Below are 13,185 nucleotides of genomic sequence, written 5' to 3'. Positions count from 1 at the left end.
GTTGAGACCTACAACAGACAAATCACTCCTCCAAGGCTTTTCCCAGCAGCTAACCTGCAGTATATGTCTGGAACACTACACGATTCCGAAAACTCTCACCCCTTGCTTGCACACATTTTGTCAAGAATGTCTACAAGAAACTATCAACACTACAGCAACCATGCATCATGCTAAAGGCAAATTTCCTTGCCCAACTTGTCGCAGAAGTATTGACTTTGACTGTCCAGACTTACAAACAAAAAAAGATGCAGCAGAAACTGAATTCACAACTAATTTTGATATTCAGAGTCAACTTGAAATGATTGAACGCAAGATGACCAATAGCTGTTCAAAACATACTGAAGAAATACTGATGTTTTTTTGTGCAGACTGCAAAAGAGCTATCTGTCAGAAGTGCCTCCTGGATGACCACCTGTCAAAGCAACATGCCTTGACATCAATTAAAGAAGAGGCACAGAGGTTACAGAGCTTATACAAATGGAAATCTACAGTGCTATTCAACAAAGATGCTCTGACAACAAAGCAATCTTCACACAAAATCAGATGCAACAGAAAAAGCAAAATGAATTAAAAACCTGTGTAGAAAAACTGATCACAATATTGGATTCTACCAGACAACAGCTGTCAACATTCATGCAGAAGGAGGAAGAACACCAAAAACAGGTATCAAGAGTTGAAACAAGCATCAACAAATATCAAAATGATAGTGATAAGTTGGAAGAATTAATGATGGGAACTGATTTGCAGCTTGTACTTCATCATACAGAAATATCTGATGTAACTCAAAACTTAATTCAAGTGCCTACAATTACTGCTCCTTCAAAACTTCAACCTGCAGAACAAGTACCTAAACTTTTCTTGATCCATTCTGATCAGTTGAGGCAAATGGCAGCGGATGAAGGTTGGAAGTTCACTAGTGAGTCTGAAGAAAAACACATGGTGAGTCACATCAAATTAATATTTCCGCCTATGTGTGTGTTACATGACAAACAAACACACACATAAACACCCGTCCCCAGTAGCTACTGGCAAACACGTTTTATTGCCCTTTTATGGATATACACATCCGAGTTTTATTCACCTTAGCACAGAAGTTGTTAACACCTCACTCTAGACTTGGTAACTGCAGATAAATGTTGTTTATAATATGTGACCATCCAGCACAACTGAGCCCTGAAGTCGCCAATCATCATTTTTGAGATATTCAACCAAAATATTCTGCTTGAAATTAGCTTTAAAATGATGTATATCATGTCCATAGTACTTGACATTTAAGTAGTGAAAAATCAATAAAACAGTCAATAAATCCTGTTTCCTATTGTTTATTGTTAAGTTCAATGGATGGAGCATATCTCAATAGTGGCACTGGCGACATCCGGGCTCAGTTTTGGTGGATAGTCACATATGTCTTTCAATCCAGTAAACACCATGTGTCCAAGTTACAGAGAAATATCTCAAGTATGTATCATTTTATATTCTAGACATTGTTATCATCTCTGCACTCTGAATACATATTAATGCAAAGTTTTTTCCCTACACTTGTATTTCAGAATACTGAAAAAATTGTTTTATCTCCCATGATACCATGTACCATGCTACCACCTACAACTGTACCTGTACCTAGACCTGCATCTGAGTCTGCACTATCAGCTAGACCTCCGTGGTCATCTTTAGGTGCTCCTCCAACTGGAATAAAATTTGCACCTGAACCTGTGTCTGCATTAAAGCCTGCATCATCATCTTTTGGTGATCCTCCAACTGGATTCAAATTTGCACCTAAACCTGTGACCACACTAAAGCCTGCATCATCATCTTTTGGTGCTCGTCCAACTGGATTCAAATTTACATCTGAACCTGTGACCACACTAAAGCCTGCATTATCATCTTTAGATGCTCCTCCAACTGGATTCAAATTTACATCTGAACCTGTGACCACACTAAAGCCTGCATCATCATCTTTAGATGCTCCTCCAACTGGATTCAAATTTACATCTGAACCTGTGACCACACTAAAGCCTGCATCATCATCTTTAGGTGCTCCTCCAACTGGATTCAAATTTACATCTGAACCTGTGACCACACTAAAGCCTGCATCATCATCTTTAGGTGCTCCTCCAACTGGATTCAAATTTGCACCTGAACCTGTGACCACACTAAAGCCTGCATCATCATCATCTTTAGGTGCTCCTCACACTGGATTCAAATTTACATCTGAACCTGTGTCTGCATCAAAGCCTGCATCATCATCTTTAGATGCTCCTCACACTGGATTCAAATTTACATCTGAACCTGTGACCACACTAAAGCCTGCATCATCATCTTTAGGTGCTCCTCCAACTGGATTCAAATTTGCACCTGAACCTGTGACCACACTAAAGCCTGCATCATCATCTTTAGGTGCTCCTCACACTGGATTCAAATTTACATCTGAACCTGTGTCTGCATCAAAGCCTGCATCATCATCTTTAGATGCTCCTCACACTGGATTCAAATTTACATCTGAACCTGTGACCACACTAAAGCCTGCATCATCATCTTTAGGTGCTCCTCCAACTGGATTCAAATTTGCACCTGAACCTGTGACCACACTAAAGCCTGCATCATCATCTTTAGGTGCTCCTCACACTGGATTCAAATTTGCACCTGAACCTGTGACAGCACTAAAACATGCATCACCATCATCTTTAGGTGCTCCTCACACTGGATTCAAATTTGAACCTGTGACCACACTAAAGCCTGCATCATCATCTTTAGGTGCTCCTCCAACTGGATTCAAATTTGCACCTGAACCTGTGACAGCACTAAAACATGCATCACCATCATCTTTAGGTGCTCCTCACACTGGATTTATATTTGCACCTGAACCTGTGTCTGCAACAAAGTCTGTACCATCATATTTAGGTGCTCCTCTAAATGGATTGAAATTTGCAGAGGCTCCTCCAACAGAATTTAAATTTGCAGAGACTGGACTTAACTTTGCAGAAACTCCTTCAACTGGATTTAACTTTGCAGAGGCTCCTCCAAAGTCTGGATTTAAGTTTGCAGCTGCTCCCACAACTGGATTTAACTTTGCAGAGGCTCCTCCAACTGGATTTAACTTTGCACTGGCTCGTCCAACTGAATTTAAATTTGCTGCTGCTCCCACGGCTGGGTTTAACTTTGCAGAGACTCCTCCAAAGGATCAAATCAAAACTCGACCGCATGTTAGCCGTCGGTTCCGGGCGGTTCTGTCCGATTCTAAAAGTCAATGGGAGTATACACAATAATGAGGTCAGTGTCACACCCTGGTTCACATGGCCGGTTGGTATCATCGAGTGAGTGAGTGGAGTGATTTCAAGTGGTTTCTTTTCAAATTTAGTACAATATGAAGAATCAATTTTCTTCTTAATCAATGTAGCTACTTTAAGCATTTTATTTTGATAAAATATAGGTAGAGACTTGGTCTGTTTATTTCTAATTATTTTACATTGTGACAGGTCAACAAAACCTATTTTAAAGTTGCATTTCTGAGGGGATAATCGCCATCTCAGAATTCTGCATGTTAAGGCCTCGGATAGCAACATTTGCACAGTATTTTTTTGGGACATGAGAGCACATCAGACATATAAAATTGCATTCTGAATACATGGAATGTACTTCTGATATCAAATAATTTTGATTAACTAGTGCTTTCAAGTATGCCCTATTGTGACTGTGAAATTTCAAAGTATGTGCAATTGTGATCGCGAAATAACTTTGAATTTGTTTCTTACGCTCACCTGTAATGGGTTTGAGCACTTTTAATTCCAAAGTTAGTCACCTGAAAAACAATACTTGTTATACAATGTATATATATGTATTAACATTTGTTAATCTCTCTGGTTATGTACTTCAACCAACTAGCGGTTGCTACTTATACATTCTTGAATTATTCATATACCAATGACCTCTGACATCCGGACGGAACTACCTGGAACCGGCAATCGAGTTTTGATTTGATCCCCAACTGAATTTAAATTTGCAGCTGCCCCCACAACTGGAGTTAACTATGCAGAGGCTCCTCCAACTGAATAATTTGAATTTGCAGCTGCTCCCACAACTGGATTTAACTTTGCACTGGCTCCTCCAACTGGATTTACATTTGCAGCTGCTCCCACATCTGGATTTAACTTTGCACTGGCTCCTCCACCTGGATTTAACTTTGCACTGGCTCCTCATTTGCAGCTGCTCCCACAACTGGATTTAACTTTGCACTGGCTCCTCCAACTGGATTTACATTTGCAGCTGCTCCCACATCTGGATTTAACTTTGCACTGGCTCCTCCACCTGGATTTAACTTTGCACTGGCTCCTCCAACTGGATTTACATTTGCAGCTGCTCCCACAACTGGATTTAACTTTGCACTGGCTCCTCCACTTGGATTTACATTTGCAGCTGCTCCCACAACTGGATTTACATTTGCAGCTGCTCCTCCAACTGGATTTAACTTTGCACTGGCTCCTCCAACTGGATTTACATTTGCAGCTGCTCCTCCAACTGGATTTAACTTTGCACTGGCTCCTCCAACTGGATTTACATTTGCAGCTGCTCCCACATCTGGATTTAACTTTGCACTGGCTCCTCCACTTGGATTTACATTTGCAGCTGCTCCTCCAACTGGATTTACATTTGCAGCTGCTCCCACAACTGGATTTAACTTTGCACTGGCTCCTTCACTTGGATTTACATTTGCAGCTGCTCCCACAACTGGATTTTATTTTGCAGAGGCTCCTCCAACTGGATTTAAATAGACAGATGCTTCATGCAAATGCTCCATCAATTGGATTTAAATTGACTTATGCTTCTCCAACTACAATCTTGGAAATACGTCTTGGAACGCTTTGTGTAAATTCTGCACAGAATTTTGACAGAGTGTGCCAAGCGTTCCAAGTACTTTTTTCCAAGATTGTAGATTCAAATTAACGCTCATCCTATTGGATTTAAATTTGGCTTTGGCTACTGTACTTTAAGGATGGCAGGTCACATATTTGATAGAGAGATATTGATCATTTAATTCTACCTGTTGAAAGAGATTCTTCCATGCTAATAAACTTTCAGTCATTTGATTTTTTTAACACAAATATTACACTCACCAAAGACTCTTCTTAATGCACCCATGTGATCTGTAAGTTTTTCTTTTCCAACATAGTTTTCACATATGACATAGACTTCCGAGTTACCGGCTTTGCTGGTTGCTGGTTTGAAAACATGAACCTGAGAAAAATAAAAATAAAAAAGGAGAAAAAAATTAACCGATTTTTAGCCTTAAGTTGCCGAAGTATTTTGATTTTTTTTTTTACTCTCACCAACTACCATGAAAGAATCAAAATCATCTGAAATGCACTCACACAAGTTTCTATGAGACATGTCTGGTGATCCCCATTGAAAAAAAATTCGCACAAAGTATGAACTTTGACCTCTATTGAATTAGTGCGCCCACATGATCCCACTTTTTTTTACTTGTTATTAGTTATACATAAGCCCCTTTATCCAATCATACAAAAAGTAAGATGGGATCTTGTTGGCGCACATTTTGTGGGTCAAACTTCCACTTTTGTGCTGCACATAGGCAAAATAATGCCAATTTGGCACAAAGTATGAACTTTGACCTCTATTGAATTAGTGCGCCCACATGATCCCACTTTTTTTTACTTGTTATCAGTTATACATAAGCCCTTTATCCAATCATCCAAAAAGTAAGATGGGATCTTGTTGGCGCACATTTTTATTGCGGGTCAAACTTCCACTTTTGTGCTGCACATAGGCAAAATAATGCCAATTTGGCACAAAGTATGAACTTTGACCTCTATTGAATTAGTGCGCCCACATGATCCCACTTTTTTTTACTTGTTATCAGTTATACATAAGCCCCTTTATCCAATCATCCAAAAAGTAAGATGGGATCTTGTTGGCGCGCATTTTTATTGCGGGTCAAGTTCCACTTTCGTGCTGCACATAGGCAAATATGCATCACTTTGGCACAAAGCTTGACCTTTGACCTCTTTTATATTAGTGCGCCCACATGATCCCAATTAGCTGTTGCTTGTGTTTTATCTACTGGTCGCCAAAGAAGCTAGACGATGACTAATAAAATTGGGATCTTGTTGGTGCATCTTTTTGTGATGCAGTAAAAAGCCCACATTGTGCAGCGAGTGGGAAAAAGAGGTCAAATTGACCTCCAAAATGAGGCTAAGTCCATTTTCAAAAAATCAGAAAAATATGAAGATCAAGAGATCCCAAGCTAATTTTTTCAGTTCTTGCAGAGAATTACCTCTTCTTTGATGAAATCCTATTCGGAGAGTCAGGTGACGTTGGCGCGCAATAATACAGGCGTGCAAATATGTGCGAAAATAGGAAATTTTGACCTTTGACCTCTGTTAACTCGGTGCACCAACAAAATCCCAAAAAATTTTTGCTGAAAAATGAAACTTGCCATGGAGGTCTTTAATTTCAAACTTGTTCGGACTTGGGATCTTGATGGCGCAGACCGTTATGATGCTTTGAAGTTTGCACGAGGCGCTTTTCATCAAATCATTGGATTTGCTGATTTTGTCGCCATCAAGATCCCAATTTGTTTTCTTGGTTTTTGTAATGTAACCATTTGGTACTTTAAAAAAATGCAAAATGCAGGTTGGGATGATGATGGCGCACGATGTTATGCAAAGTTTACCATTTGCAAGTAAGGCTCAGAGAGGCTGAAATTTCACTTAATTTTTTAAGCTGAACGAGGCGCTGTGCACGCTCATATTTTACATGTGAGTTGTTGGTGCTAATATGTACCAAAATTCTTTTTAGAGACAATTCTATTTTTATTGTATCACAACCCCCCTCATGTACATAATAAGGGAGACTGGCTCTTAAAAACTCACTTTTCAAAGTATTTCTGACCAGTTTTAGTCACCCTTTATATACGGCTGATGAATCAAAATGAAAACTGCAGAGTTTCTGATCTGATAAAAATTTCTGTCACAAACTTTGAACTGAAACTTCAGCTTGGTGAAAAAAATATGGATTTGAACATTTGAATTATGCAGGTGACAAATAATTGTATTAACTTTAAGTTATTTAAAGTTGAATGTACTATTACTGCATGAAGTTCTGTGTATATAATTATGTGTGTACATAAATGTTCACTATATTCATAATTACTGATTTATTACAAAAAGCTAAATAAGCCTTTGAAAGAGTACAATTATGTTGTATCAGACTTTGACAATAATACAAATTTACAACAACAACAACAACAACAACAACAACAACAACAACAACAACAACAACAACAACAACAACAACAACAACAACAACAAAAAGATATAATTAATGTGAACACTGTACCTTATCAAATATGCAGTTGAGTAGATACATGAGACACACAGTGCTGTTCTCAAACATGGTGAACATCTTCAGTACAAAAGCGCCACCTGTTGACAGTATTAAGAGCGCTGTGACAACCTCGCAGTAGTGCAGCTGAGACACAACACTTTCCTGTTCTGCTGGGTCATTTTGACAGTTGATACTTCCATCTGCTGTAACCTGGTAAGACAAAGAAAGGATTTCTGTTTTTCATATATATGGCTGAATAATATTAACGTTACGCCTTACAAACTAAAATGTAGTATCTGCTATATGTTATTTTCAAACAGGTACAGAGGTACTTACTACTGAATTTTAAAGTACCAGTCATTTGAAAGAAACAGTTTATTTTTGAGCTTGTCGACTTCCCAGAGGCACTCAATATTGAGGTTTGCCTTATGTGTTGTCCTTTTTTAAAAAGAGGTTAGACTTTGGTGACTACTCATGAAATCAGTATACCGTATTGTCTGTAATAAACACTCCCCCTCTAATAAATGCCCCCCCCCCCACTTTTTCCATGAAAAACTGATAAAAATGCAAACACTTCCATGCCATATTGTGTGAGTAACCTTAAAACTTCCATCAGTCATGTCAGTGACGATCGCTAATTTGCAAGGACAAAACCAATATGACTCAAACTTCCATCTATTTCATTGCCTAATTAAGGTAGAATTTCACTAGATTCTTGCTTATGATGATGCACTTACGGGTGTAATTTTGCTGTATGTCATTTTCCATGGGCGCCGCCATAGTATTAGTATTAGAAGTATTATCCCATTGGTACTCGTTTCTAAAGGAGCACCATCAGGAAATTGGCCCAGATTTTTCAAGTTTCACTGAAAATTCACTTCAAATAAACACCCCCCCTTGGAGAAATGCAACGCCCCCAGTTGTTTATTACATACAATATGGTAGTTGCTGTTTTGCTACTTTCAGCGTTTGCCCCACAATTAATTTGCACTTACCAAATTCACATTTCCAAGTTTTTTGCTGACAGTTTCCACCAAAGCATCATAATTTTCAGGATTCATCAAATCGCCAGAATCATCTGCACCAAAATACCAGTTCCGCGGTGTGAGCAATATGAATCTATCGTCCGATATCATTGCATCTGTGCTGTTGCCTTCATAGTATGGGTTCAAAGTATTTGCAAGCCAATGCCAATGCATCACATGAGTCCCTTTCCATCGCTTCAGATAGTGATTCAAACTTGTCACAAATGCACCAGGTGCCTCACAGAGGTGCACAGAAGTGAACCTTGAGGTGTCCTCCGAGCTTGGAATGATGGGATAGGTTGAAATGATTTCGTGAAATTTGCACCAGGCTTGTGTGCAGAGTTCCACATGGAGCTGTGTGCGTAGATGTTGCATGACAAGGCCTGAGCGGTGCGTGGCCGAGGTGTGCTGGTGCCATTGTCGGATTTCTTTGTCGCTTAGGCAGCTCTTGAGGTGGTTGAGTTCATCCTTGTCATTCTGTAGCTCAGGATCACAACACTGCAGGTGTAAAAATAAGTATTTTAAAAACCTATTATCAAAGCAAACACACACCCAGAATTTATTTGTTCATCAAAAGGTTTTTCTTTTTTGATCTAAACATGAAACATACACAAGAAAGCTTGGATCATGTGGAATAACATAAATTATATTATTGAAAAACTGAAAATGTGGTTGGTTGCCAGGACGATACCAGCCATTGCTATATATATACAGGGGGAGAGATTCCACATTTATCATGTTTATGTGTACAGGTGATACATGTATGTATGTGCATTCAGGGGATGTGATGCGATCAGTAGATACGCTAGAGGACATAATTTATAACTAAGGCCCGGCAAAAAACGAGATCTCGCTTTTCACACCGCGAATCTCGCTATTTACCAATTATCTCGCATTTTAAGAAAGTTCCCAAGCAGTATACTTACTATAAAAATGTAGCTTTATGCCATATACATTTTGTAAGTTCACCAAATTCCACGAAATGAACTTCTCCATCGGAAAAGTGTGCAGAATTCAACAGCATTGCAACCACATTGCAAGTGCAAAAGCCATTGCTTTACTTAATAAAAAATGACATTTCATTGCAAATGAGTTCAAGTTTAGGCCAAATATCATTATATTTATTGAATTACTGGAATATTTCGACTATAAAACATAATTCAAGGTCAAATTTTTGTCACTTTTTCTTCGACTCACGGCCGGCATCGGCAGTTCTGTTTACATGTTCAATCTAAACTGACCTAATCTGAACAATAGAGGGCAGGCAACATTTTTTTATTTTTTTTTATTTTTTTTATTTTCGTATTTTCTGGCGTTTTAAAGCTTCTTGTGCCATTTTTCGGGGGAAAATCTCGCTTTTCTCGCTTTTTAAAATTTTGGATCTCGTTTTTTGCTTCCAAAAATTGCGTTTTTTGCCGGGGCCTATTTATAACCCTTTAAACCCTTTATGCTAAGACATGTATATACTCCTTGGTCATTGGCCACGTCTTAAAATCACCTTTATCTTGGTGTGTGTGTGGGTGTGGGACTGGGGAAGAACAATTAGGGCTCATATTGAAATACCCTACCACGTTTTCACACAGAAAGAAGGCAGGATTCCCCTCGCTAAGCGCGCGCCTCAGGAAAGCTCGGTCATAAAACGGATGGATTATATGCATCAGTGATACACCCTGCCCAGGATTTTAACAAAAGAAGGCTAGCACAGGAAAGCTGCAGGATGGCGCACACCTGTGTAAGGGAATTTCAATATGAGCCCTTAAATACCATGGCATCATGGTATCAATCACCATAGTTTTTCAAGTCTCAATGGTTCAGTAATTCTTCCCGTTTTAGTGATCGCTACCATTTGCCATGTTTACTCAGCTACTGCAGGCCTGCTCGGGCATTCCGCTATAGGTTGTAGTGTTCTTGAAAACATGCAAGTCCAAGGGTGTCAATCAGAGGGGGGGGCATATATCCAACCCCCCATACTCACAATGTTGTTTGATTTTGAGCATTCAAGCACAAAGTTAAAGCCTATGTGTAAAAATATGCACGAAATGGCTTCTATTGGGATTTCATTTTGAAGGGGTGCCAGACAACATCTACATTACATGTACATAAGTCTACATTGCATTAGGCTGTCACATTTAGAGGTCTGTGCCATTATATAATAATAGTGTAAATAAATGCACCAATTAGCTTCAATTGGGCTTCATTTTCAAAACAATCCAACTACCTCAGACACCCACCTCTGTCGCCCAACCCAGCCGTAAATCAATAAAAAAATCTGTATCCCCCATTTGTTCAAGATGGATTGACATTTAAAATGTATACTTACCTGATGATCTGCTGAAATAAAGAGTTCCTCTGCCTTTGGCAATTGCCAAGATGCCTCTTCACAACTTGGCTTCTCAAAAGTGAACTTCTTCTCAAATAAAGCTTTGACTGCTACTTGGATCTCTGGGCTGAATGTTGTCACTTTAGGCTGCTGTGATTTTGGCCGTGATTTATGATGGCCTCGCTTGACATGCTTCCATGCGTTAGTTTCTTGACCAGATGCCATGTTGACATCCTGAACTAACAATAACAAAAAAACATGTAAAGGATGGTTAATGTTCACAGGTAATGTCCCAGGGGTAAAGCTTAGAAAAAATAAGTTGACTTGCCCTTAAGGGATCTAGAATAAGTTTTATTATGCTTTCGACAGTATTTTTTGTGGGACATGAGAGCACCTCAGACCTATCGAATTGCATTCTGAATACGAAGCATGTCTTTCTGATATCAAATAATTTTCATTTTTGAAAATCACAATATAATACAAATTTTATGACAAATTATAAAAATTTGATATTTTTCAAATTTTGATATATAACAGTCCTCAAGTAAATTATATAAATCTAATAATATATTCTTAAAGTGTATGTAGCAGGGAGGAAAAGCCGACGGTCAATTGAAAAATGTGACATTTCATATTGAAGATATGGATTTTTCCCCAAAAAGACCTAATTTTTTTGGTGTTTTGGAAAAAAATCCATATCTTCAATACGAAAGGTCAAAATTTTCAATTGATCGTCGGCTTTTCATCCCACCTACATACTCTTTAAGTATAAATCATCAGATTTAGTAAGTTTACTTCGAGTACTGTTAAATATCAAAAATATCAATTTTTAATGATTTGCCATAAAATGTGTATTAAATTGCAATTTCAAAAATCAAAATTATTTGATATGAGAAATACATTCTCCGTATTCAGAATGCAATTCGATATGTCTGATGTGCTCTAATGTCCCAAAATAAATACTGTCCAAACGTTCATACCCCAGCCCATAACAACCGACCAAGAAATCTGAAAAAACAAGGTTGTATTTTTTTTATTTGACTATTGGGAAATGTCATATTTTGGTTTATAGTATTCAAATATGTGTTTTATTTATGTTAAACTGCAGTATAAATGCATAAAATCGTAAATTTCTTGCAAATTCTGACTCGATTTCTGCATTTGTTTCATTAATTTTGGCAGCTTAAACAGGGAAATGTGTATGGAAATTGTGTTCAGTCACGTTTAATGCATTGATTTGAATCACATTTTCCATAGTATTTTTGATAAAATTAAATATACGCACATTTGTAAAGCGCATACTGTATTTATTTCTCTAAAATTCTCTATGCAAAGTATTAGGCGTCACATCATATTTTTTTAGAAATTGCAAACAAAAATGTATATATATACAGATGGTGTACTAAAGGGCAAGTCAATAATTTTTTTTAGCCTAATGTTGAGGTTTCATTAAACTGGGTAAAGACTACATCATTTAAAAGCATCGACTCATCATCTAGACTACTTTACATTCCCTTTATAAACAATTCACACCAGCTATATGCAGGGCAGGGTCTTAGCTATAGGATTTAACAAGTGCCTGTCATTTCACCAAAATTCCTATCCAAAATTTCGCCCTGAAAATATACACCAAACCTCTGCACCTTCTGAGGGTTCAGTGAGTTCAAATGAAATAGCTATGCTATAGCCTTGATTTATCAGTTTGGTCTTGTTTTGAGCTCGCAGAACTTATTCAAGCATTGCTTTAGAATTTAAAAGCATCTGCCAGAGGCATTAACCTTGCCTGCCCTGGATGCAAACTAAGGGGTGGACAGGTGGCTGGATAACACCATGCAGCTCTACATGTACATGCCAAATCATGAAACACAACACATCCCCAGTGGTCGCGATTTTGTGTACTGATCATGCGGGCAATTTCATTTTCTGCAAAAACAATTGATAAATCAGCTTTAGAATCTCAGATTGCGAGTTCTCATGTGGGTTCTCAAGCGATCTCACCTGACACATATTGGTACTGGTTTGTTCAAGTTTTGTACTGGTTTGTTCAAGTCTTTCCTACAATGATTCACAGACAACAAAAATCTTTTATTTCTCGCACTATACTCCAGAACCAAGATCTGGAAAGGGTGCACAATTTTGATGGATTTTACAACAGCTGGCAAAGAAGAATGGCACTCTCTTGCACCACACTGATCATTACGTACAGTCGTACATGCCATGTTTTTGTGTAAAATTTTTTCAAAATTACATGAGAAATAAAACAATCCACAAAATATTTGTAGCCTTCAAGACATGATTGGCTTGAGAAGTCTAGATCTTGAATTTGCTCCCTGCCGATATAGCTTCCCATTCCAAGCTAGATTTCTGCACAATCAAAGTCTAGTAGAAATCGATGAAGCACAATATCATCGTTAGAGTGTAACTGCTATGTTGTAGGAGCTACAATGGGCTTCACTAGAAGAACGGCATAAAAAAATTCAGCCTTCTTCTCTTGTACAA

At 38.2% G+C, this 13,185-nt stretch overlaps 1 protein-coding gene across 1 annotated transcript in view; it reads right to left on the bottom strand.

The window, feature by feature from the left end:
- LOC140137452 (cap-specific mRNA (nucleoside-2'-O-)-methyltransferase 2-like) overlaps positions 1-13,185 on the bottom strand; it is a 60,722-nt gene that overhangs the window by 42,781 nt on the left and 4,756 nt on the right. Inside the window, exons 2-5 of the mRNA XM_072159146.1 lie at positions 10,687-10,925; positions 8,337-8,864; positions 7,354-7,551; positions 5,112-5,232 (exon numbers count right to left, since the gene is read on the bottom strand). Coding sequence (XP_072015247.1) covers positions 5,112-5,232; positions 7,354-7,551; positions 8,337-8,864; positions 10,687-10,911 — 1,072 coding nt within the window. The 5' untranslated portion in view covers positions 10,912-10,925. The remainder of the gene's footprint in view (positions 1-5,111; positions 5,233-7,353; positions 7,552-8,336; positions 8,865-10,686; positions 10,926-13,185) is intronic.

This window comes from Amphiura filiformis, chromosome 17, assembly GCF_039555335.1.
Source record: "Amphiura filiformis chromosome 17, Afil_fr2py, whole genome shotgun sequence".
Lineage (NCBI taxonomy): Eukaryota > Metazoa > Echinodermata > Ophiuroidea > Amphilepidida > Amphiuridae > Amphiura > Amphiura filiformis.
This window is presented reverse-complemented; position numbering and strand designations above follow the sequence as displayed.